General features: G+C 57.7%; 11 protein-coding genes across 11 annotated transcripts; 6 read left to right on the top strand and 5 right to left on the bottom strand.

Moving 5' to 3' along the window:
- Positions 1 to 313: 313 nt before the first annotated feature.
- GGTG_02428 (hypothetical protein) lies at positions 314 to 733 on the top strand (the record flags this gene model as incomplete). Its single annotated transcript, XM_009220200.1, has 2 exons — positions 314 to 440; positions 600 to 733. 2 exons carry the CDS (start codon positions 314 to 316, stop codon positions 731 to 733), a joined length of 261 nt encoding a protein of 86 aa, XP_009218464.1.
- A 177-nt stretch (positions 734 to 910) lies between these two features.
- GGTG_02427 (hypothetical protein) lies at positions 911 to 2,827 on the bottom strand. The gene is made up of 4 exons (XM_009220199.1): positions 1,972 to 2,827; positions 1,614 to 1,908; positions 1,273 to 1,542; positions 911 to 1,199 (listed from the first exon to the last, which is right to left on the bottom strand). Exons 2-4 carry the CDS (start codon positions 1,817 to 1,819, stop codon positions 1,130 to 1,132), a joined length of 546 nt encoding a protein of 181 aa, XP_009218463.1. The 5' UTR covers positions 1,820 to 1,908; positions 1,972 to 2,827; the 3' UTR covers positions 911 to 1,129.
- A 231-nt stretch (positions 2,828 to 3,058) lies between these two features.
- GGTG_02426 (hypothetical protein) lies at positions 3,059 to 3,983 on the top strand (the record flags this gene model as incomplete). The annotated part of the gene is made up of 3 exons (XM_009220198.1): positions 3,059 to 3,062; positions 3,188 to 3,370; positions 3,820 to 3,983. The coding sequence occupies 3 exons, from the start codon at positions 3,059 to 3,061 to the stop codon at positions 3,981 to 3,983; spliced, it is 351 nt and encodes a 116-aa protein (XP_009218462.1).
- Positions 3,984 to 4,670: 687 nt separating this feature from the next.
- On the top strand, positions 4,671 to 5,327 carry GGTG_02425 (hypothetical protein; the record flags this gene model as incomplete). Its single annotated transcript, XM_009220197.1, has 3 exons — positions 4,671 to 4,746; positions 4,810 to 4,998; positions 5,251 to 5,327. 3 exons carry the CDS (start codon positions 4,671 to 4,673, stop codon positions 5,325 to 5,327), a joined length of 342 nt encoding a protein of 113 aa, XP_009218461.1.
- A 572-nt stretch (positions 5,328 to 5,899) lies between these two features.
- GGTG_02424 (hypothetical protein) lies at positions 5,900 to 6,759 on the top strand. Its single transcript, XM_009220196.1, has 2 exons — positions 5,900 to 6,081; positions 6,165 to 6,759. Exons 1-2 carry the CDS (start codon positions 6,041 to 6,043, stop codon positions 6,589 to 6,591), a joined length of 468 nt encoding a protein of 155 aa, XP_009218460.1. The 5' UTR covers positions 5,900 to 6,040; the 3' UTR covers positions 6,592 to 6,759.
- Positions 6,760 to 7,045: 286 nt separating this feature from the next.
- Positions 7,046 to 7,716, bottom strand: GGTG_02423 (hypothetical protein; the record flags this gene model as incomplete). The annotated part of the gene is made up of 3 exons (XM_009220195.1): positions 7,398 to 7,716; positions 7,146 to 7,307; positions 7,046 to 7,058 (listed from the first exon to the last, which is right to left on the bottom strand). Exons 1-3 carry the CDS (start codon positions 7,499 to 7,501, stop codon positions 7,046 to 7,048), a joined length of 279 nt encoding a protein of 92 aa, XP_009218459.1. The 5' UTR covers positions 7,502 to 7,716.
- Positions 7,717 to 8,011: 295 nt separating this feature from the next.
- GGTG_02422 (hypothetical protein) lies at positions 8,012 to 9,607 on the bottom strand (the record flags this gene model as incomplete). The annotated part of the gene is made up of 4 exons (XM_009220194.1): positions 8,012 to 8,145; positions 8,489 to 8,622; positions 8,808 to 8,981; positions 9,393 to 9,607. 4 exons carry the CDS (start codon positions 9,605 to 9,607, stop codon positions 8,012 to 8,014), a joined length of 657 nt encoding a protein of 218 aa, XP_009218458.1.
- A 54-nt stretch (positions 9,608 to 9,661) lies between these two features.
- GGTG_02421 (hypothetical protein) lies at positions 9,662 to 10,453 on the top strand (the record flags this gene model as incomplete). Its single annotated transcript, XM_009220193.1, has 4 exons — positions 9,662 to 9,680; positions 10,001 to 10,062; positions 10,156 to 10,197; positions 10,394 to 10,453. 4 exons carry the CDS (start codon positions 9,662 to 9,664, stop codon positions 10,451 to 10,453), a joined length of 183 nt encoding a protein of 60 aa, XP_009218457.1.
- Positions 10,454 to 11,441: 988 nt separating this feature from the next.
- Positions 11,442 to 14,059, top strand: GGTG_02420 (hypothetical protein). Its single transcript, XM_009220192.1, has 4 exons — positions 11,442 to 12,166; positions 12,230 to 12,285; positions 12,349 to 12,971; positions 13,050 to 14,059. The coding sequence occupies exons 1-4, from the start codon at positions 11,947 to 11,949 to the stop codon at positions 13,873 to 13,875; spliced, it is 1,725 nt and encodes a 574-aa protein (XP_009218456.1). The 5' UTR covers positions 11,442 to 11,946; the 3' UTR covers positions 13,876 to 14,059.
- GGTG_02419 (hypothetical protein) lies at positions 14,048 to 17,493 on the bottom strand. The gene is made up of 2 exons (XM_009220191.1): positions 15,130 to 17,493; positions 14,048 to 14,831 (listed from the first exon to the last, which is right to left on the bottom strand). The coding sequence occupies exons 1-2, from the start codon at positions 15,488 to 15,490 to the stop codon at positions 14,560 to 14,562; spliced, it is 633 nt and encodes a 210-aa protein (XP_009218455.1). The 5' UTR covers positions 15,491 to 17,493; the 3' UTR covers positions 14,048 to 14,559.
- On the bottom strand, positions 17,447 to 21,137 carry GGTG_02418 (hypothetical protein). Its single transcript, XM_009220190.1, has one exon. It carries the CDS (start codon positions 20,873 to 20,875, stop codon positions 17,963 to 17,965), a length of 2,913 nt encoding a protein of 970 aa, XP_009218454.1. The 5' UTR covers positions 20,876 to 21,137; the 3' UTR covers positions 17,447 to 17,962.
- Positions 21,138 to 22,917: the final 1,780 nt, after the last annotated feature.

The raw sequence follows: 22,917 nt of genomic DNA, 5'->3' as shown, positions 1-22,917 counted from the left end.
TTGTTCCTTGAGTAAGCATTAGTGTAGCCACAAGCTGCCCGGCCGTGCTGCCGACCGGGATATCAAGCTGTAAACCCCCGGGTCGATGGCCGCCACTGGCCTTACGGTGAACGGCGCCTCTTCTCCGGGTGGGAGGGCCATGCCACAGGTTATTATAGCCAGCGGCCCCAGACTGACGTAAAGCCCATGGACCTTGCTCTGTTTTTCCGCCGAGAGATATCCCACTCGTGATTCCCTGACCATCTGTCCCACTTGTAACCTCCTGGTCATTTGTCCTTTCAACTAGGCCATCATGCGATGGGATGATGGTTTGATGGCCCTGACTAGTTCCATCTGCGTTGTTGGCCTGGTCAACAGGCGCATGGCGACTCCTAACGCGTCCCAGCGCGACAGCGAGGTTTGGATCATCTGGCAGTGCCACTGGGGACGTTGGGGCGGCTGTGTGCGAGAGGGCACAGGTTTCTAGTATTTTGGGATTTCGATGTTGCTCCTGAGGACACCGAAGCAGGCTCGTCGGTCGGCCCGCGGATAATGGTCGCTCCATATCGGCGAAGTACATCCAAACTTGACAAGAACTTCTTTATCTCTGCGCTTTGCAGTGCCCATCGGATCCTCCAGCCGGATCTCCCTAGCCGGAAGCCGTCCTACCTGTAACCAGGTCCAATTCGATGTCGCTCAGAAGGGTTATTACTCCGTCGGTGAGCCCGAATGCCTTGTCGACCCCTGCCTTTAGCTAGGATTATATTCCTTTCTTTTTCGATTTTCTTTTTTTAAAATGTTCAACCCAAAAAAAAACCAAAAGACCCAAAACCCAAAAAAAAAACCCAAAACCCAAAATCATTTTCTGGGTAATGGCCCAAATGGGTCCCCGGCGCAAACGGGTCGTTTGGGTTTCCTAGCTCTGTCGGTAATAGATGTTTACGCTATCGCTGTTGTCGGACGAAGCGAACTAACAGTGCACATACCCTGGAACCAACACGAACTCTTGCCTAGGTATCTACCCACTTGCTCACGCTAATACTTCCCTTGAGCATCTCGTCGCCCCGTAACCATCTTCCACTTTTACCAGGCCACCTGCCTGTCTATCTCCTTTCTGCTTTCATTTCCCCCATGGCCTTGTAAATCTTCCTCAAACGGAGCGGCGGGTCTTCATCTGGCTGACGACAAACTGGGCAGCTTTGCCCGCGCCTTGGTCGTACCTACAATGAGCTAATGTCAGCTTGCCCTTTTCCTTTCCCTTGGCATCAGCGACACTTCAAGATCATGACTTACTGCAGGTGCGGGATGAGGACGAGGGTGCCAGCACTGCGGTAGATGGGGTCGCCGTCGCGGCAGATGCTCAGCGTCTTCTCCTTCGGGACGCCTTGGATCGGTTTTCCATCGAGCGGGTCGCCAAACACGACGGCACTGCTGATCTTGGCCGGGACATCGGGGGACATCGCCTGGGCCGCCAGGTGCGTCACCTGGGCGCCTTGCGAATAGCCCGAAACTACGATGTTAGAGTTGGGACATTTATTGACGAAATCTGTTGTGATCTTGGTCCTGTAGCTGGTGTCAGTCGTTGTCTTGCTGATCCGGGCCAAATACATTGCCGATTTCGGGTGTGCTCTTACATGTTCCCACCTCCATCCTTGTCGCCGCCAGCTAGGAACCCGTAGAATGAGGCCTCATAGTTCACGCCCTGCATGCCGACGCTTTTCCCTTTTGCAGCCTCCCTAACAGCACCGGGAAATCGGGGCCCCGTAACCGCCCCGTAACCAGCCTGGTGTTGGGTGTGTTTGGTCCCGAAATCTTCACGGCTCCAAGGGAGTGGGAACATCCCAACGCACCCACGATGATTCCGACGTTTCCCGGCTCACTGGTCCCTCTCGCAAACACTAGGATGATATCAGGACACCCATCCACGTTCTGTGCAATATCGATGTCAGCCTAGCGTCCTGGAGATCCCCCAAAGGTACAGGATACTCCTACCTGGACAGACACGTCACCTCCAATGGGCTGGGGTTTCGGTTCCTGGGCCACTGGGTTTGCCTAGCCGAGGGTGGCTAGAAGAATAACCCCGGAGATGAGCCCAGCAATCTTCATTATAACTTGGGACCAGGAACTATCGATACTGTGGCGGTGCTTAGCAAAGTCCGAGGTAAATCCTGTGCTGTTCTGGGAGCGCGAGTATGATCGACAAGCAACAGCAATGCGGCTGTCTCTTTTATACTCGAAGCAGGCGTTGTCTCCTTCGATACCCAGAGCGGCGACATGCGGCGGGCTGGTGATGTCTGGTAGCTCCCGTCAGCCTCCTTTTACACCGACACTTGTCATGTCGCAACGAGCAAAGACGCGAAAGCTGGGTCTTCGGGCCAGATCGGCTTGGATGAAGCATCTTCGGGCGGGATGCCGCCTGCGAAATCCCAAATACACCTTCTTGCCGACTCGTGAACACGCCCTTGAAGCCATTTATGGCATTAAACACCTTGGGCTGTCTCTGTTTCCCGACACTCATGACAATGGAAAACGGCGATTGATGTTGAGACGAAATCGCACCAACTGCCTGCCGGACCGCTTCTTTGCGGCTTACCCCTCTACCCGTCCCTTTGGCCACGCGAAACAAAACGACGTAGTGCATCCAAGCATGCGCCGCTACCCAGCTTTGTCGCGGACGCCCCAAACTATGGGTTGGAGGGAACCGAAACAAACATCGTGATTGCTATCGGGATGCCGTCGCAAAAGTCCCGCGGGACGAAACCTCGGGTGTGGGAGGACGTGAAGAGAAGAATATCAGGGGATGCAAATAATGCCAAAGCTGTCCGCGAGGGAGAAGCTGGGAAACAGACGCACCACGTAAGAATAAAGTTGAAGGGGCGTCACAGCTCCACACGCGCACCGTGCCCCATACAAAGTCAATAAGTATCTTCCTCTCCAGGCCATGTCGACCCCGCACGCTTGCCATCATATTTGGCCAGTATAAAAAGAGAATATTCCGGGGATGGGACGGCAAAGAATTTCGCCCTTGGTTTTAGGATGCATTCCTCGTCGCCAAAACCACCTGGCTTTTCCCGCCACCATGTGTTCGTCGCCGCCACGTTGTCACGCCAGCCTCCTTCTCCTCCTGCTCGCAGTAGCCTTCGCCGCCGCGGCCCCCTCTACAACATCTAAAAGTAGCGGCATACGGGCGGAGACCCTGGGCAAACAGTACCTCCCCACCGGGGACAGGCGGCTGGTCTTATCGGCGACGTCCACGGCTGCAGGGAGAAGCTCGACCAACTCCTCGACAAGGTCGGCTTCCGGCCCAAGACCGACCATGTTGTCGCTATCGGAGATCTAGTCAACAAAGGCCCCGATACGCTTGGCGCCATTGACCTTCTGCGCTCAATTGGTGCGTCGAGCCGTGCGTGGGAACCAGGACGATGATGTCATCACTCTCGCCAAGGCGGAACGGGCAGCAAACCGGTCGGCTGCTGGCGGGAGCGAGAATACAGGAGAAAGCACGGCGGCCCCATCATGCGAGGACAAGGATTATGCAAGCTCTGGGCCCGAGGAGATCGCGAGGTGTCAGTCAACGGAACAGCTCCCATACCTGGCATCGCTCCCGCACATTCTGCGGATCGGAGAATTAGGCGGCGGCAGATTCAGGGGCAAGACGGTCGTCGCACACGGCGGGCTGGTGCCGGGTCTGGCGCTTGCTTGATCGACAGGACCCGGAGGCGGTCATGAACGTGCGCGCGCTGCACAGGAAGACGCTGCGCTGGTCAGACGAGCGCGCCAACCCGAAAGAGGGCGAGGACCATTGGTTCACAGTCTAGGACTGGAAGCAGACCCTGATAGAGGAAGCCGAGGGTAGGCTGGAGCTGGTCCGGAGGTCAAAGGATGACGCTGCCGCGGCGGCGGCGGCCAGGGCGGTCGTATACGGCCAGACTCCCGTCTCGGACTGCAGCTGGGATCGCACCATTTTGGCCTGGACACGTGGTGCTCCGCCGGCGGGCAGCTGACGGCGCTGGTTGTGGCTGACGGCGGGGAGAGCCCTGACATTGCTCAGGTGAATTGCCCGGACTACCAGGCGGCAGACTGGGCCTCTCTGTGATCAACTGGGCGCCCACACGATGGTGGCGCCGTTCCTCCAGTAGGCAGGAGAGGCAGAATCAAACAGTTTGTTGCGATGCTTGGGTAGTAGGCTATCCAGCCCTCTGTTGTGCTCCGGGTGCTAATATCGACCATGTCAAACTCGATGCCAAATTCCAAGCTTAATCACGATACCTGGCCGCATGCCTAGCACGAGCGCTTGACGTACTACGTCGCCAGCAATCTGTGGCTACCGGCACGGCGCCGCGAGCACTAGATGTCCTGGCAAAAGCCTTGCGACTGCTACTACAGATTCGGACCCGACGTCGAACAACACCCTCTCTATGCTAATTTTAACCCTGATACTTCATCTGTGAGTTTTCACTTGCAGATATCATAACCAGCGGGACGGTTGGGACCTTCCGAATGCTGCCCTTGGGCAGCCCGGCTCCGACGTTGAGAGGGGAGGAGAGGACCGCCAACCAGGATTACACCAATCTATCCATCTCCAAGAATAGCAAGGCGCAACCTCGGGCTGTCTGTCCTTCTTGCCACCAATCACTTGGATCCCCCATCCGGGGAGTAATAAGTACACTCGCATGGTTCGAAAGACCCAGATGCAGAGCACCTATACCAGCCGGGAACTTTCAGACCTGGGACGCAGTCAAAAGCGCGCGGAGAGAAGCCACCGCGGTAGGAGAAAGCACACGTTGGATTTTTCCGGGATGCTGACTACTTACGCTAGCTCCCTACTAGGACATGTGTTGGAGGTGGCTCGCAATTCAGCCGGGAGAAAAAAGGCTGACATCGAACCGTGGATCAATCCTGTTGTCTCGGCGCGCACCTCTGCATGGCGCATCAGGTCGGGTGTCCCCGCAAGTAGCACAACGGTATCGGGTCATTTCAGCATCTCATGTCCTCACTCTGACCTCGGCTGCCTCCAGTGTACGAAATCTGCCTAGCGTGTCCAGCATAAGCGTCCCAGCCGTTTGCGGTTCCCCGCTCACCCTTGGCACAATACTGCCAACCCCGCCCCAATAAGCACCAAGCAGACGGCGTAGCCACCGCTTCCTCGTGCTTCGGCCAGGGAGAGCAAGGTTGCAGAGCAATTCTTCCTTTATTTCTATCTGCTTTCCCGCCAGGAAACAATTGGTGCAAAATGAACAGGAAAATGCCAGCCCCCTGACACTTGGATAGCCAGGAAACAGGCAAAGCGTCACTATCAGGTCGTCAGTTCGCTCTCAGCCGGCTTCGACGTCCCATGGCAGGAATGAATCACCCCGCTTCCACAGGCAGGACTTCTTTGCGTCCCAGACAGAGGCGGGTTATTTTTGGAACGGTGGCAGGTATATTATCACCTTTTAATGCGCTGCTGTCAGTCCATGAAAGCAACCCTTGGACACATCGCAATTCAGCCGCGAGAAAATATTGTCACGTCGTTCCGTGGTTTTGTCGTCGATGCCCCGTCGCAATGAAACGGTAATTAGGCTACCCGTCCTAATCTATATTTTCAGCTACTCTATTCAGCCTTCTGCATGTGACCGCCGTGGCCTGCTCCTGGATCTGGATTCTTGGTCTCTGCCAGCCCGATCCTCCAGGAGGGGACATTCCACCAAGCCTCGGATTGTGCGGCTGCGGCGTCTTGTCTCCTAGCCATCCTGACAATTCGGAATACGAAGCGAACCCGCCCCGGCCCACCCGATGCTCGCTGCAATGGCTGTTCTGGGCGCGTCCGACATACATGCTCCGTCGGGCAAATGAAGCTGTATGGGCTTTTTAGCTGGTCGCCTCACCGCCGGGCCTCGGCTAGCTATCCGGCCAGTATTGGCATTGGCGTTGCCGACACTGGCTTGGCTTCAGATATAAAAGAACTGCTGCCCTCTTCCATGTTGGCCCGGATGGTTCAGGGAGAAACGCAGCAGCACCGAATAGACTCCCTCACCATTGGCAAATCCCCCGCCTCAAGACACTCTAGCCCGCCGTCAAGATGCAGCTCATCTCAGCACTGCTCCTGTGCCTCGGCGCCACGTGAGTCCGGCTTCCAACCCCTTTCCGCACCCAAGGTATCACCCCTCTGCAGCAAACACCCTGTCTGACGCATCCCCCACCAGCACGACCCTGGCGCAGATCACCCTGCAGCCGACGACGATCCGTGGCCCCACGCGGCCGGCGCAGTGCCCCGTCACCATCACCGAGACGAGCAAGGTGACGGTGACGTACTCGACGACCCAGGTCCTGACATCCATCAAGACGGTCACGACGGTCTCGGTCACCACCACCACGTCGAGGCAGACGGTCACGTCCGTGGCCACCGTCACCACCACGCGGCCCTGCGCGCCCGCAGCCAACTGCCCGACGCTAACGTCGACGGCGACGGCGTGCCGCACCTGCCTGTTGCCCGACTGCACCGATACCGTCATCGTCAACCGCCCGGCCGGCTGCACGGGGCTGCTGCCCACCACCAGCATCGACCTGGGCTGCAACGTGCCCAACGTGTGCAACCGTATCGGCTGCAAGACTGTTTACGTGGGGATATAGAGCGCGACATTGATGCAAGATTGGGGGCCGTCGAGTGGAAATTCGGTGGAAGCTGTAGGAGGAGGTACAGGAGAGGCCGAGTTTGCGCCCAGTAGACAGCTAGAATCGCGCCTCAAACAGCTCAACAGCGAATACTATATCATCACAAACGATGAGGGACTCCCCAACCTCACTCTCACACCTTATACTGTGTAGTATCTTGCCTGCTGCGAGATGGAAGAACTGGGCGCCAAAGGCGCTCGTGTTAAAGATCATCCATGCGCCTACCTAGGTAGTTGTTTCCTCCTCCCTTCACCCCACTCCTCAGCCAGCAAGGCCTCCAATAGACAACACAGGATGTAATAGCTCCTTGTAGGGACAGGAACATAAATACAAACAGGAATAACAACAGGACCGCCAACAGGAATACTAACAAGGAATAACAAGAATATGAAAGCCCATGGCACTAACAATTTCAATCCTCGAACCTGTAAAACCGCCATTATTTGTGGTGGGCGTGGGTCTTTCATCTAGGACCTGGGTGGTTTGGTGAAGCTTTAAACAGCGCCCCTAACCCATCGTCGAAGCCAAACGCGCAAACGTCGAGGGCGACCACGAAAACGTCGCATGCGGCGTCGCGAAGTCTGGGGGCAGCCGTGCGAACGTTGGTGGTAACCGTGCGGACGTTGATGGCAACCATGGCAAGCACGCGGGCGTTGAGGACAAGCGCGCGAGCGCTGAGGGGAAGCGCTATATCTTGGGCCCGGCCGCCGCCCAGGCTGGCTAGCACCCTGTCCGCAGCGGCCTCCGCCTCCTCGATCATCTACTCGGTGGCTATGCCCGCGGCGACCTCGACGATGTCCTCCCAGTCGTCGTCCGTGGTTTCTTCCGCATCCGAGACAATGTCCCACTCGTCATTGTTGTTCGCCATAATATTGACGCAGGCTTGGCGCGGAGTGGCTGTTAAGGTACTTGCTAATGGTTTGTTTTCCAGCCTCGTTCGCGGTTGGTAAAACCACTTACAGGGCCTAAGCGACGACGAATGTCCCAAAACCGCCGATATCGAACTTGAGTAATCCTTTGCTACACATCGCACCTTATATGCACGACTGGCAGTCTGGTTTCCAACAGCTCACAGCAGCAAACCGGGTGGTTGAGCGGGTAAAAACCGTGGCTACAAGTCACAACCGTCTTCCACGGGTGAGGGCCAGGAAACCCCGAGCGCGCTGATTCGAATCCGTCCAGTAACGGCGATTTTAGAGCTAGCAAAACCCAGCGAGTGCGGGGTTTCGTAACGACGCTGTTTCACGACAGCCGAGTGAGCTTTTTAACTTGGGACTGTTTGACATTAATGTCGGGCAAAGCCATTTTGTCTTTTTTTTTTTTTTTTTTTTCGTAGCTTTCGAGAATACTAACACGGCCGGCGACCGCGTGCTGCACTCTATGCCTTCGAGCGCGTTTCACTGCGTTCCGAATACTCGCTACTAGCGTCCGCGGCCTCTTCCGGGAGCCCGGCGTGTGGGCGGCCGGCGCAGCAGGAAAAGGACGCGAGCATGTGGCGGATCTGAGCCCAGCCTACGCGACGGGCTGCTGATTAGCGAGGTGCTAAATCTCCTCCCGTCCGTGTCGTTCCAGATACCGACGCCGCGGCAAAGACCCTGACGACCAGCATTTGGTCCCCTGCTAGCGGCGGCGGCTTACAGCTACTGTTTAGGTATTGCGTAATTATTTTTACGACGAGCCCATTGCTGAAAAGCTCCGGCGTCAATGACAAAGCGACTATCGTGGCACTCTTCCAAAGTTTGCCGAAAGCCATGCCGCTTCCTTACTACGATCCCAAAAGGCACCTGGGGAAAGCGACTAAGTATGCATATGGTCGGGCACGGCGAGAGACACGGACGATGGCTAAGTTACCAACTCTTTCCCCCGTACACAATGGCGAGACCAGCCGCCCGACGCATGGGACTGGTTCCATCTCCGGGCCTCGTCGAGCCACGTCGAACATAGCGTTCCGTCGATTGCAGGGCCGGGTGACGGTGATGACCCGAGCGGCTCCGCCATGAAATATAGGAAAACGCAGACAAAGGCTTGAAAGTCATGATGTATAAGGTGGAAAGGATCCGATTGCTACATGGTGATGGAGCCTGTGTGTGTGTGGTTGGTAGTGGAGCCATTTTCCGCTAGCAACGCTTTTTTTTCGGGCTATTGCCCTACATGGGGAGAGCCGTACAACTTACTAGTTATTAGGGCGTGGTAGCATCAAGACGTTGCAACTAGTCGTCGAGTTGCAGCAGTGGAAGAGCGCGAGGAAGCCTCCTTCTGCGCGCAGACCGCTTGGCGGGCTGGGGAAGTTGGCAAGGGGAATGCTGACCCGGCGGCGGAAGGGCGATGTGGGTGGCGACGAAAGCGGCCTGCATGTCGGATCGGGCCAATTTCAAGGACCCTTTTGAGGGCCTGGAGAGTTCACGAGCAGGGGCCAACCTGGTGCTGGAAATGACGGGTCGGGGCGGGTCTTGGAAAGGAGGCAAAAAAGGAGAGAAAAAAAAGGCTGGGAGGTGTGCATGTCGGAGCTCGTGGCGGGATGTTCAAACGGGAAAGCAAACCAGTAAGCAGAGAAATTGGGCAAAGATGGTGTGGTCGGCGGCAGCCACACTGCAAGGTGGCGTCATCTATTATCCTAATACGTTTCGCCTTCTGCCATAAACACCAATGGGAACGGCCGCGGCAGTTACGTACTTTTCTGACTGCGATATCGAGGGTGGGCGGCGTGGGAGTAGTCACGCGACCAAAATCTCTCAAGTCCGTGCCTCGGTCAAGCGCACGTCCTGCTGTTGGCTCTCCCGTTTGCCAAGTAGGGGTCGCCGCCGTTGGCGTTGGCATTGGCGCTGGCATCAAAAGCGAAGATGGCCCGTTCATCAGCAACCTGCTGAGAAACACGATTCGCCCACGTTGATCCACCGGGCTGGGTGACAACCGGCCAAGACCTTACTCGCGCGGAAAGATAGAGCAGGCCATTCATTTGGCCGAGCGCTGGCATTGGCCCGGCCTGCCCGACCGAGATCGCACCGGCCACCCACCAGACCTGATCAAGATGGGCAAGGATTGGCGGAGTGAGTCTTTATCTAGCGTGTCGTTTTGGATTGACTGAAGATGGTACCATCATTGTCTGTTATCAGCTGGAAGGCAGGTGCCCACCTAGCCATCGTGCCCGGATCGGATTGTCACTCTGGGCCACAAGCAAACACTGTTCTTTGGGCCCAATAGGACGGGGATACTTTGTCAATGCCATTACAGGTGTCCAGGATCACAAACACTAGTGCGGTGGATCCTTTTTAATTAAGCTACGTACCCAGATACATTTTCTACCATAGAAAATCCCGCCAAATCAATGTATCACTACTCGCATCTCCATTTTCCACAAACCCACTAGTGGAGCTGCGGGGAGCGGTACACTATTTTAGCAGGACTTTTTATGGTGGAAAATGTATCTGGGTACGTAGCTTAATTAAGAAGGATCCACCGCACTAGTGTTTGTGATCCTGGACACCTTATGTAATATTTCCCACACGCGACTCCGCAACACAGTTATCAAGCACGCGACGACAAACTCCACTGCCACCTGCTCCGGTATGCAAACGGCGGGGCATAGCAGCGCCGCCAGGCTGGACTCGCTGGCCAGAACGCCGGGATATTTTGGCGGCTGACTCGCGGGGCGGGGAAAGTTTAATTCTTCAAATTGGTTTGCATATGGTAGGGAAAGTATTGTCGCCATGCATGCTGCCTGTTGCCCAAAAATTACAATATCTCTATATTTTCTTTTCAGAGCTGTCGATGGGGATTAAGGGGCTTAAAAATTCCATGCAACCCAAAAGATCTAGCCTAGGCGGGAGAGCGTGGCGGGCGCAGTGTCATTCGCATATGCGAGCGGCCAGGCTCTCTCGGCACCGCGGCATTTGCAGTCTTTGGTGTGCTGGGCGGCCGCTTCCTTCCTTCCTCGCCAAAAGCCGCCCGCCGCGAATTGCCCGAGGCAGGGGGCATTCTGCTGGCTTTAGCGGCTTGGCTATCAGAACATGGGGAAACTTGGTTCGTTTTGGTTTAGATCAGTGTGGAGCCGACCCCAACAACATCCCCCTTTCTAGGTTTGAATTTGAGGGCCGGTGCGCCCGACGTGCATGCCCACAACGCCCTCTGCTTGGTTGTGTTACCCGCTGCTTCCCCTTTCCTGATCGGGCTCGGTGATGAAAAGTGGACAAGCGCGTGTAATCCCTGACACATGTCATGCTGCCAGGGATTCGTATTCCTGCCGTTCGGGCCCCACAGACGTCTGTCCGTAGACAGTGCAGCAAACGCGACCTGGCCGGGCCACTGCGAGTCGAATAAACACCAGGGCGGGATGGGACGAAGCTGCGCGTCCACGTCTAGCCGCCGCCTCCGATTTACAAAGGGAGCGAGGTAAACAGGAGCTTGATGTTGACAGTCAGGAACCTGAGAACCTGGGCGAAAGCAGCGCCAATGGCAAGCGACGGGTGGGAGAAGCATCGGATCCAGGAGGGACAAGATGGTATAGAGGAGCCCTCCTCCTTTCATGCTGCAGCCCTGACGCCTCCGACTGGCCGCGCGCGCTGATCTCGCCTTCGTTGGTCTGGCCGCCTGCATGGATGAGCGGGTCGGTGTTCTAGAAAGGAAGTCCTCCTAGTAGTTTGCTCGTCTCTTTGGTGGGACCTCTGAGACAAGTCTGCGCTCCCACGCTCCTTCCTGATGAACCGAGGATGTGTGTTGCTCTTTCCTCGCCTTCTCCTTTCGCCCTCCCGACTGGCCTTCCCTGCACCGCCCCCCTCCACCTCTCCCTTGCACCCTCCACTACGCTCGCTGCTCATCTGTCGGGGCCCATCAAGTCAATGGCCTCCCGACGTTCGAACGGCCGTCGCCCTCCAGTCAGAGACAAGATGATAATCTGGCTGCGGGGCCGAACCACGACAGCGACCCTCCCTGGTCTTCCCCAGTGACAACTTAATGAATCCCTCCGCATTTTTTACATAAAAGAAACCACACCCCGACTTTCCTCCCTGCTCTGCTGGCCCGCGCCCTCCCTCTCCCTCCTCATTCTCTCCTTTCCCCCAGAGGAATCGCTCCTCCTAGTCTCGCCACTTCCCCGCGAGCAAGCTTGGCCCGGCCTACCTTGCCCGCCTTTTTACCTAATCCCCAGTTCTTATGGTGGAATTTCCCACACCTAATCCTTATTCTTGTTCCTCGATCGAGTCCTGCCCTCGGCGACGCACGTGGCCGTGACATCATTAGCACCGTCCGATCGAACCATACCCCGGATTTACCAAGATCGCGCATTTGAGACCCGCAACCGCGAGAATTGCTGTCAATATGTCCTCCTCCAACGAGGAGATTGGCGTCGAGCCCAAGAAGCAGACGTCTCCGGACGCTGTTTCCAAGCCCGAGGCCGGCACCGTTGACTTCCGCCAGGAGGACTTCTGGACCCGCAATGGCCTCTCCCTCAAGTCTTTCCAACGGAGGGAGTATGGCACTGGTATCGTGGATCTGGAGCAGAGCATGAAGGGCAGGCATCTGCACATGATTGCCATTGGTGAGCAGTCTCCCTGCATTCTAGATGTCGTGTTTGCGCTGCTTTACTGACCCGCTTCGACAGGTGGCTCGATCGGTGCTGGTTTCTTCGTCGGTTCCGGTGGCGCTCTTTCCAAGGGTGTAAGTTCAAATTTGATCCGCCGTCCACGTCAAGGCGCGTACTGACAAGACTTCGCTGTTCAGGGCCCTGGTGCGCTTCTCGTCAACTTCCTGATTATCGGTGTCATGATGTTCAACGTTGTCTACGCTCTCGGCGAGCTGGCCATCATGTACCCTGTTTCTGGCGGCTTCTACACCTACTCTAACCGGTTCATCGACCCGTCCTGGGGCTTTGCCATGGGCTGGAACTACGTCTTTCAATGGGCTATCGTCCTGCCACTTGAGCTCACAGTTTGCGGTATCACCATCCAGTACTGGAACCCGGACATCAGCGTCGGTGTTTGGATCGCCGTCTTCTGGCTTGCTATCGTCATCGTCAACATCTTTGGCACGCTCGGCTATGCCGAGGAGGAGTTTTGGTCTTCGGTTTTCAAGCTGGGGGCAACCATCGTCTTTCTCGTCATTGCCTTGGTCCTCGTGCTTGGCGGTGGTCCCAAGAGCGGCCGTTACGGCGAATACTGGGGTGACCGCCTCTGGCACGAGAGTCCCCCTTTCAAGAACGGTTTCCGCGGCTTTTGCAGTGTTTTCGTCACTGCCGCCTTTGCCTTCAGTGGAACCGAGCTCGTCGGCCTGGCCGCTGCTGAGGCGCGCAACCCCGTCAAGGAGATGCCCGGCGCCATCAAGCAGGTGTTCTGGCGTATTACTCTGTAAGTCGTACACCGCGGTGCACTGTGCTATTTTTATTGCACCACGATGGCTACATTTGCTAACCGCGTACGCCGCAGCTTCTACATCCTTGGTCTCTTCTTCGTCGGCCTTCTGGTCAGCGCCAACGACCCGCGCCTGCTCGGTGCCAGCTCCCACGATGTCGCCGCATCTCCCTTCGTGCTCGTCGGAAAATATGCCGGCCTCGTTGGTTTCGATCACTTTATGAACATCACCATCCTCGTTTCTGTCCTTTCTATCGGTGTCTCGGCTGTGTACGGTGGATCGCGTACCCTGACGGCTCTGGCCCAGCAAGGCTACGCCCCCAAAATTTTCAGCTACATCGACCGCTCTGGCCGCCCACTCTACAGCGTGGGCATCATTATCGCCTTCGGCCTTCTCGGCTTCGTCAACATGAACGCCCAGGGTACTGTCGTTTTTAACTGGCTGCTTTCGCTTTCATCCCTGGCTGCGCTTTTCACCTGGGGCTCGATTTGCCTGTCGCACATCCGGTTCCGCAAAGCCTGGGCCCACCACGGTCACACCGTGGACGAGATCCCATTCAGGGCCATCGGCGGCATTTGGGGCTCCTACATTGGCTTGACCATGTGCTTCCTCGTCCTGGCCGCTCAGCTCTTCTCCGCCATCGCGCCTGCCCCCAAGGAAGGCCAGGAGCCCACGATTGCTAGCGCTGAGGACTTTTTCTCGGCCTTCCTCGCCTTCTTCGTCGTCATCTTCTTCTGGATCGTCGGATACCTCTGGAAGAGAGAGGGCTGGCTCAGGACGGAGCAGATCGATGTCGATTCGGGCCGCCGCGAGCTCCCCTGGGACGAGATCCACGCCTACCGTGCCGAGCTGGCGGCCATGCCCACCTGGAAGCGCATTTGGCACACCGTTTTTGTTTGATCCTATTCGAGCACTATGGTGGACCAAGTGTGCTGGGTGATGACACGCGGAGCCGTATCAATGCTGTCTCATCTGAGGAGTGTCAACCTGGGTGCGGCATGTTTGCCCCCCTGGTTATGTATGTCTGGATTGGATACCTTTTCTTTGTGATACCTCTGCCATGTTACCAGTGCTCATAAGCTACTTATCAAAAGTATTATTATTATTATACCTGTGTGACAACTCTGATGCTCTACGAAGTCCTTGATCTCGTCTAGCTTTCTAAATGTAGTGAGCGATAGACTCCCTACACGTCTTGTCTCTAACGCTCCCTGGAATCCCAGTCTATCCCCTATCTAGTTTGGCCGAGAGTGTATGATTGGCAGCAGATGGTATAAAACAGCAGACCAACTCCACGCTATGCTCTATTCCCCTTTCTCGGCCATGCACCATGTATCTCCTCTATCAGTCGTCAGTCGTCAAACCATCATGGTCATTCTCGGACATGCCTCCAAAGGCAACGATGCATCGCTCCAGCTCCTCGGGCAGCAGAGGTGGATGAAGGCCGGAACGCCTCAGCCGCCAATGTCCGCACCACTTTCCCGCACAATGACGGAGATGCCCACACACCCTCTTGGCTCCTCTCCCCACCTTCGTTCGTTGTAAGTAGCTCTGCACGGACGCATGTTGCTGCTGCTGCTGCTGCTACTGCTGCCGCTGCTGCTGGCCCCACAGGTGCATGAGCACCTCGGCGTTTCTGCGGACGATGGCGTCGGCGTCCTCGCGCGCCGAGGTGCGGAACAGCGTGCTGAAGTACTGGTGGGGCGGTGGGGAGGCCGGGCCGCCGGCGACGGTCGTGGCGGAGACCGAGGGAGACGAGGAGTCGACCATGTGGCTGGCCCAGGTCGGGGCAATCTCGACGCGGCCGCCGATGCCGGCCGCGAAGCGGGGCTGCAGGCCCTGGTCGTCTTGGGATCCTGGCGTTGCGGGGGGTTTTTTTTTTTGTAAGCTTACGGTGCGGAGAGAGAGGCGAGAGGGCCTCGAAGGGCCGGTGTGGGATGGTGGAGGGTTGGGTTTTGGGGAAAGTTGGGGACTAAATAAAATGAAATCCAAGGGGATGGGGCTGGAACTGTGGTGGGTAAAGGGTTTTTTTTACGCGTCTCGATGTCTTGTTCATGGTAGCCACGTTTGAGAGATAGAGTGTATTTTATGGGGAAAAAAAGGGAAACAAAAAACCAGCGAAAACAAAACGGGGGCGTGCGTGGCAATACATACCATGACGCGTCGGAACCACGGGGCCCCCAGGCCGGCCCCTGGAGAGATAGGACTCGACGAGCACCTGCACGACGCCCTCTGCCGACAACGAGGCCGCCCCCCCTAGGCGGGCCGCGGCGTGGGCCACGACGCCGGCGCACATGGCGTTGGCCAGGCCGAGGAACTCGCAGACGGCGCGGCGGTCGGCCGGGCGCGGCAGCCGCATAGCCCCGTGGTAGACGGGGTTGCCGTCCCGGTCCGTGCGCGTGTCGGCCGGCAGCATCGGGAAATCCGGGTGCCGGTCCGCGCCGCTGCCGCTGCTGCTGTTGCCGATGCCGTCCATGGAGTCGCCGTCCATGATGAGTATCGACCGGAGATGCATCGGGCAGGTACGTATTTTGGTTCCCTCCCTCCTCGATTTTTTTGTCTGTCTGAGTCGTTCTCGTCCTCGTTTTCTTGCACCTCTCCCCTTTGCTGCTTCTCTTTTATTCCCTTCTGTCTTCTTTCCTTCCTCGTTTGTGGAGATGGTGATCGGGTATAGGCAGTGGCGGCCAGGTCCGATAGTCGAAAGAGGCGAAGCTTTTGATCGTCAGCGAGGGATGCGGTGCAACCTCTCGTCCACTAGGATAAGCGATCTTGCAAACCGATGCCGATCCGCTGTTTGTACCTTGGCTCTTCCAAAGTCGCAGTCGCGGCAGATCCAGCAGAGCGTTTCTTCACCCACCGGGCCCATGGAGAGCCCCATGGGCCGGAGCCCCCTATATAAAGAGGGTGGATATCCTCCTTGTGGTCGGCAGGATCGATGCCCCGGGAACAGCGAGACCAAGGCACTGGGCCATTGGGGGCCCGTATTTTTTTTGGGGCTGAAAGGGACGCGGATGGGTTGAATCGGGTTGGGGGCAAATTTGCCCGGATTCCAGCGACATGGGATAGCCTTTCCGGTTTGAACGCTAAGTCGGGAGCTGGCAGGCGTGGCTAGGACTAGGTTTCTGAGGGATTTGCAAAACGCCCTAGTAAGCCGATGGATGTTATTGGGTGTGTTCCTTTTTTGCCTTTTTTTTTTGCTCCTCGCTTTTTTCTTCTTCTTACCCTCTAGCCCTTAGCTAGGCTCGCCAAACGCGCATCTGCAGCCGTTCGCACCCACACCACAGCAGCAGCAACCCCAAAACGTCACCATTGTTCCCCCTCCACAGATAGCAGGGATCCAAACTCCTCGCAGGCTGTTGTGTTGCGTAGCAGTGCGCATGCACGACAGATGCGCGAGGGAGTAGCCCCTCCTGCCACGAGATACGTGGTCAGGGAGGGGGGCCTCTGCATTCGGCCAGCTTTGGGGTTTGCATCCTCGCGCCCCCGTTCAGAGGCGATCCCCCGCCCCTGCCGAGGGTCTGCTTACTCCGAGGCCCAGAGACTGGATCTGGGGAGCTGTGGCCACCGATGTTCATGATCTCGTCCTGTGCTGGAGATCGAGTGAAGCGCGGGCCGCGCGAAGGTGCCGTGCAACGTGGGTCCCCGCCCCGGTGGCTCCCTTGCGTCTGTCTCGTCGTGTCTGGTCTCGGGAGTTGATATACGGTGTGGCGCCCTTGTCAAATCAGCACGAAGGATGCCGCACCCACCCACCAATATCCCCATGCGGCGCGTTGGGGGCCCGAAAGATGGCCGAACTGAAGCCACGAGAACACCGGCCGGGGAAACAGGGGTAGGAGAACGAGTGGACGGAATAGGAAAGCGCCGCGTGTCGTTGGCAGCTGAATCAATATTGCCCGGTATTAAGGCCACCTCGTGGCGGGGTAGGCGGCGTTGCTCCTGGCCGGATAACGCATGGTGACATGGGAAACATGAGATAATTAGCATGGATTGTGATGTGGGCTGAACTGTCTTTTAATCTCTCTTTTGATCACTCATCCGCAGGTAGTCTGCACTTTGGGGTGGAGACGCGCCATCGGGGTTGAGAATAAAAATGGAAGGGCAGATGATGCCTCGGTGATTATCTGTGTAAACGGCGGCGGGGTCAGAGGCCACCAAGGCTGAAGAGCGGTGAGCGGCCCTCATGGTATGCGCTGCTGACGTGACATGCTCGGTACAGGAGCATTGTCGAGATATGAGCTGAGATGCCAACCAGGCCAAGTTCAGGGCCCAGACACTGACCGGCCAAGGGCCAGTCGAGCCGTCCTCATAGCCTGGCCTGGGAGCCGGAAACTTTGCCAACTGCCATTATACCCGGTCAACTGGGGAGATTGTTCCCAAAAACGGATCGGATCCCTCATTGCTGAACGCAGGTCTCCAGGCAGCCGCAGTAAGCAACGGGTGGGGGTGAAAGGATTGGTCAAAATCCCAGGCAAAAAAAAACCCCCAAAAAAAAACGAGGAACGGATGACAGGCAAGTTACCGAGGGAGCGGTTGCATGGTGGGCAAAATCCTTGGCTCTGTTCCCACTCGCTCATGCAGGTCTCGGCTAGGGCGAGGGGCGTACGGCGATCCACTTCCAGTAGGGGACCGGCCCTTTTTGGACGCAGCACTTTGGCCAGAATCGGGAGGGTTTCGGCGATTTCAAGGCGAGAATATTGCCCGCAGTCTCGATCATTTTTGGTAACATGGTTGGCGAGTTAACAGCGATAATCTAATTGGAGGCAGGATGCTGTGGCCTTGTATGAAGCGTCTGTGTCCGCATTTTACCCCCGCCAAGGAGGCGCTAGACCAACATCGATGTAGTCGTAAAAGCTCAAGCTCTGATTTGCCCGCACGGGGTCGACAGTCTTCTCCGCAGACGCATGTCCCACGGATGCATGGCATGGAGATGAGCGGACTGATCCTCGGGCGATTGGCGGCCTGGCTGTGGGTCCGTCCTCGGACTGAATCAACCAACAAGTCCAGACTGGACCAACTCGGCCCAAAAGCCCTCCTCGGTGCTAATGATAATAGTGCGCCCTCCCTTGGCGTCGTATCGGAGCGTGTTGTCCACAAAGTAAACCAGCACCCCGCCCTTGCCGTCGCCCCGCGACGTGATCCTGTAGAGGGGCCCCTTGGAGTGGACCTTGGTGAACTCGGGTATGAATTGCAAATCGTGGGCCTGGCACCACTTGTCCTCCACAGCTTGCTTGATGGTGGCGGCTTGTGTCTGTGGTTTCGCAGGCGCAGGCGCGGCGGGTGGCGGCGCCTCTTTGCGAACTGGAGTCTGAGACTGGGAGGAGCGCGCGTGTTTGCTCGTCGGAACAGCCAGGGCCGGACCGTGGTCGGGCGGTGCGAGCATGGTCCTATCGACAAGCCCACTGGCGAGCTCCAGCGCCTGCTCGCCCTTCCGAAGTTCGGCCGCGATGGGGGCGCTGTCCCTCAAGTCGGCGGGTAGGGCGTCACGCCATAGCTCCAGCCACATGAGGGTCTCGCCAATATCGAAAACTTGGGCGGTGCACATGCGGTAGAGCCACTCGTGCCACTCGGGGAAGAATTCGGCCACGAGCATCTCTGCGAGGGCACTGGGTGATACGACATCGAGCCAGTCCAAGATGCCCGTCAAGATGGGGTCGTCGTTCGAGAGTGGGTCAATGCCCAACTTCTTGCGCAGATACCGCGCCATGCTCGGCAGCACGTGGCTCATGACCAGCGGTCGCCACTGGTCGTCTCTGCGTGAGGGGCGCAGGACGTCCTTCCATTTGACCAGACCCGGCACGACGCCGCGATCAAACTCCCAGACGTCGATGAGCTGCCGGAACTTGCGCTTGACATCGGCGACGAGACCCGTGGAGGCCCTGGGGTCCAGGTGACGCGCGGGCAAGTGCTGCAGCCAGGGGAAGAGCCAGATATGAGGCAGAGTCTGGTGGTGCTTGCGTCTCTTGGGCTCCCACTTGGCAACGGCCTCGTCCAGCCTGCGGATTATATCCTGTTCTAGGAGCTGGCTGCGCACAAAGGATGGCAGGAGGGGAGTCCACGTGTCGAACAGGGCGACCATATGGTCAGACTCGCGGACGTTCCATTCGCGCACTGCACGTGCCACGTGCGGCAGCCACAGCTTGTACATCATTGCCTCGTAAGCCGTCGCCGCTGGTCTTCGGTGGTGGTGCGACCGTTTCGATAGTGTCGGATCGTCTTGGAGCTGCTGGATGCCGAGAAGGTCTCTGATGGAGTCCAGATCTGACGCAAAACGGGCGCCCGTGTCCTCCAGCGGGTTCCATGTTTGCATGGCTTCTCGGAAAACAGGGTGGAGAGCTGCAACGGCAGTTGATGCCAGTTGGCCTCCAAGTGAGTCGCGAGACGACTCGGGGATCGCGGCGACGGTCACCTTCAGAATGGCGATGACGTGGTTCCACCGGTAAGTGGCGTCGGTTTGGTCTTCGCTTGACAGCGAAACAAGACTGAGTTGGTCGGTGATAGACTTGTAGCCCGCCATGTCGCGCTCGAGCTCCTCCAGCTCCTGCCTCTCCTGCTCTAGCTGCAGCTCTGCGTATGCCTTGCGCTCCTGCAGGCTCTGCCATTCTTCCACGATGGCCAGAAACTGGTTCTGCGCGCGCTTGACAAGCTTTCTTGACTCGACCTGCTCAGTCGTCTCGGCGGCCCCGGCCCCTGTCGGGGTCATCAGGCCGGATGAACTGGTAAGGAGCTTCTTGCCCGGGCCCGTCAAGTCCAGAATCGGCGTAAAGGCATCTGGGATGTTAAGTCCCGGCGCAGCCTTCCTGACCTCATCCATAGTGACGTATTTCGGTTTGTGTCGCTTGGGTGTACTGGCACCGCTCGCGGGGGTGCTTCCAGTCCCGCCGCCGAGCATCTTCTTCCTGCGAGCTGCCTTGCGCTTCTTCGCTTCCTCATCGGAGTCGATCACAACCTCGCCTCGGAGCTTCGCCTGGCGTTTTTCCTCCTGGCGCTCCGACTCTGTCTTTTCCTTCACCACACCCAAGCCAGCTCTCTGCGGACGAAGGTTCGCCTCGATGATAACGTTGCGACCTTGGCCCTCCTTCCCCAGACCGGTGCCCTCCTTGTAGCCCATCTTAGCCATCATCCTGGCGCCGAACGAGCCGGGGTTGACCCCGCCGCCTGCCGCGCCCTTTGCGCCTTTCTTTCCCTTGGCCGCCGAGAAGGCGCTGGGCCGAGAGATGACGGCAGGGGGCTCCTCGACATCCTGGACCTTGAGTTCTGGCATGAACGACGAGGTGGGGACGAAACCACGCCCAAGGGGATTATTTGCACTGAAGCCGTTCTTCTGGGTCGGTCTGCCAAACGTCTGTGTTGGTTTGTTGCCGGCAGACCAGCCAAAGTCCTGTGCCACCCGCTGTGCAGCGAAGCCGAGGCCGAGCCCGGCAGCGGGGGCATCGTCGTCCAGCTCGTCGACATCCTCCTCGTCGTCACCCGCACTTGGTCGCACGGTGCCTAAGCCTGGGTATTGGCTCGCGTCGTCGTCGTCGTCGTCGTCGTCGTCGTCATCCTCGTCTTCCGCGCCGTTTTCGCCATCCTCGTCGTCCTTCTTGTTACTGCTGGAGACAAAGGCGACGCCCCTGCTTCTGAGGTTTTTGTGTTTCCAGCGGCTCCCAGGGCCATCATCCTCGCTCTCGGAGCCAAATATACCCAGCGCGGCGCTCTCCTTGGCGTCACGGCCGGTCCGCCGCCGCTTCCGCGGGTTGTGATGGAGAAACTCGTCGGCGTTGGGGTTCGTGGATGGGATCTGGAAGGTGTTGTCGTCGTGGTCGTGGTCGTGGTCGTCGTCGTCTGACGACGAATAGTGTGCAGCGGCAGTTTTTTTGAGCTTGGAGGGATCAAACGAGATTCTGCTCATGCGATCCATCGTCGGGGTCGGTCTAGGGCGCAGCTGTGTCGAGCAGCGGAAGGGGCTGTGGATTGGGGCCTGTCGCGACAACGATGCTCCAATGTCGTTGTGGTGGCTGAGGCTCGATGGGCACTGACTTGCGCTGCCAGTCGCCAAAAATCAACAGGGATGACGCGACGGAGAGTGGGGCCGGCAGAGGAACACCATGGAAGGCACAAATTGCAACACAGTGCTGCATATTTACTGGACATGGACTTGGCAGGCGAAGGTTGGCGCATGAAATACTAACTCCTTTTCGTACCTTTTAGCTGCTTCCCTTTTCCCTTGATCTATTTGGAGGATTGTAGCACGGGCAGGTACCTACCTCCATCCCAAGTGAGGTCATCGCTGTCAGGCGAGTATCATACCTCCACGTGACTCTAGCCGATGCTTCACGTGACCTGGCCATGGCAAGGGCTCGTCGCACAGCGTCTCTTTCCGAGTTGCTCTGCTCTTGCGCCGATTGAGGCCTGACTCGCTCTCACGCCAGTGGGCGGTTTTCACAGCAGCCTGCACTCGTCTGACATGCATATGGCTAACGGAGCTGAGCCCGGATCCTAGCCACTGACAGCGGCGTTTGATGACAGCGGCGCGTCTGCCAGCCAGCTCAGAAGCCAAATCTGGCGTCTGACTCCACCATCCTGGCTGCCGTTTTTGCCCTGGAGCTTAACGAAATTCTTGATATTTCACGAAGTGGCACAAGCTAGCTGCCTGCCAAAGGATGGCCATCTTCTCGTGGGCAAGGAACTCTGCAGCACAGCCACGTTGCTTGCTGCTCCTTCGCGCGCTGTGGTGTGCGGTGCTTCGTTACATTGGCCCAGCTGCCGATCGATTCCATCCGCAACCGTCCCATTTCCGGGGCTGAGGAGGAGGCCAGCAACCGTCCCGCAGGCGTCCAACCTCGGCTTCTGATGTGGCCGCTTCCTTCCAAGACGGGTTCTCTCCTCTTGCGGGCGCCCAGCTGGGAGCTGCGCATGACTGTGTAGCCTGTGTTCATCCCTGCAATGCTCCCCATTGCGCGGACCGCTGGCAGCCAACGTCCTCCCCGCATGTTTCAAGGTCGTCTGACCCGGTCATTGGCGCAAATGTGTGCGTCGTGGTGGTGACGCCCACCACCTTCAGCCTTACGCTTAGTGGCCTACCTACTGCAGGGATGCTCCAAAAATACAGCCCCCTCCCCTGGCAGCCGATCCCAGGTCTCTGCGACCCTCCTTTGCGACCTCGTTCCCGGACTTTTGGTTCGTGTTCCCAGCGAATCTGGCTTGCCCTCCCTCATCGACGCCGTCACACCTCCTGATGGGACCTCATGGTGGGTAGCACGAGGGCCGATTTACCTATGACTGGACTTGCTCTCCGCAATCGTTCGACCTGCCACCACACCTGCGATATCTCAGCGCCAGGCTTGCCATCTCGAAACTGCTCTCCCATCTTCTAGTGCCATGCAGCTACGCTCATCCGGGCATCTGCGCCACAGTGACTGCCACCAAACACTGGCTGCGAACTGAGGTTTTGCGGGTCTCTGCTAGACGTGCCAGGCCACTGCCCAACAGCTTTCGACTGGTACTGCACTTCTCCATAGCCCTCTTGTTGGCGACCGGAGCTCACATCATACCAAGCGCTATCATGCTAGCAACCCTCGCCCTTGCAGGCGCTTCGCTGTCATCGTTATGCAGTGACCCTCGGCGGAGCACACGGGCCTCCAGGTTCGCTAAGTTTCTCCAGGCACCGGCCTGAGCCGGCAAGATGTTTCCTGTCCCGGAAACCACCCCGTTCTCGGGCGGCCCGCAAGATGAGCACCAAGCCACCCATACGAGGCTGATTCTGCCTTCAGCCGCTTGCAATGTGGAGGGATGGTTCGATAGAGCCCGACTTGATCGCTCACGAGGACGACATTTCCTTCGAATCTGCATGGCTCTAGTGGGCATGGACGTGGGAGCGGGAAGTCTGCTGACGTCGTTTCCCTTGTCAAGGGAAGACTCCATCAGGATGCAATCAGGTCGGCTATCCACCAGTGTCAGCCC

The sequence above is a fragment of the Gaeumannomyces tritici genome, assembly GCF_000145635.1.
Source record: "Gaeumannomyces tritici R3-111a-1 unplaced genomic scaffold supercont2.1, whole genome shotgun sequence".
NCBI lineage: Eukaryota > Fungi > Ascomycota > Sordariomycetes > Magnaporthales > Magnaporthaceae > Gaeumannomyces > Gaeumannomyces tritici.
The sequence above is the reverse complement of the archived record's forward strand: the minus strand, read 5'-3'. Positions and strand labels throughout refer to the sequence as shown.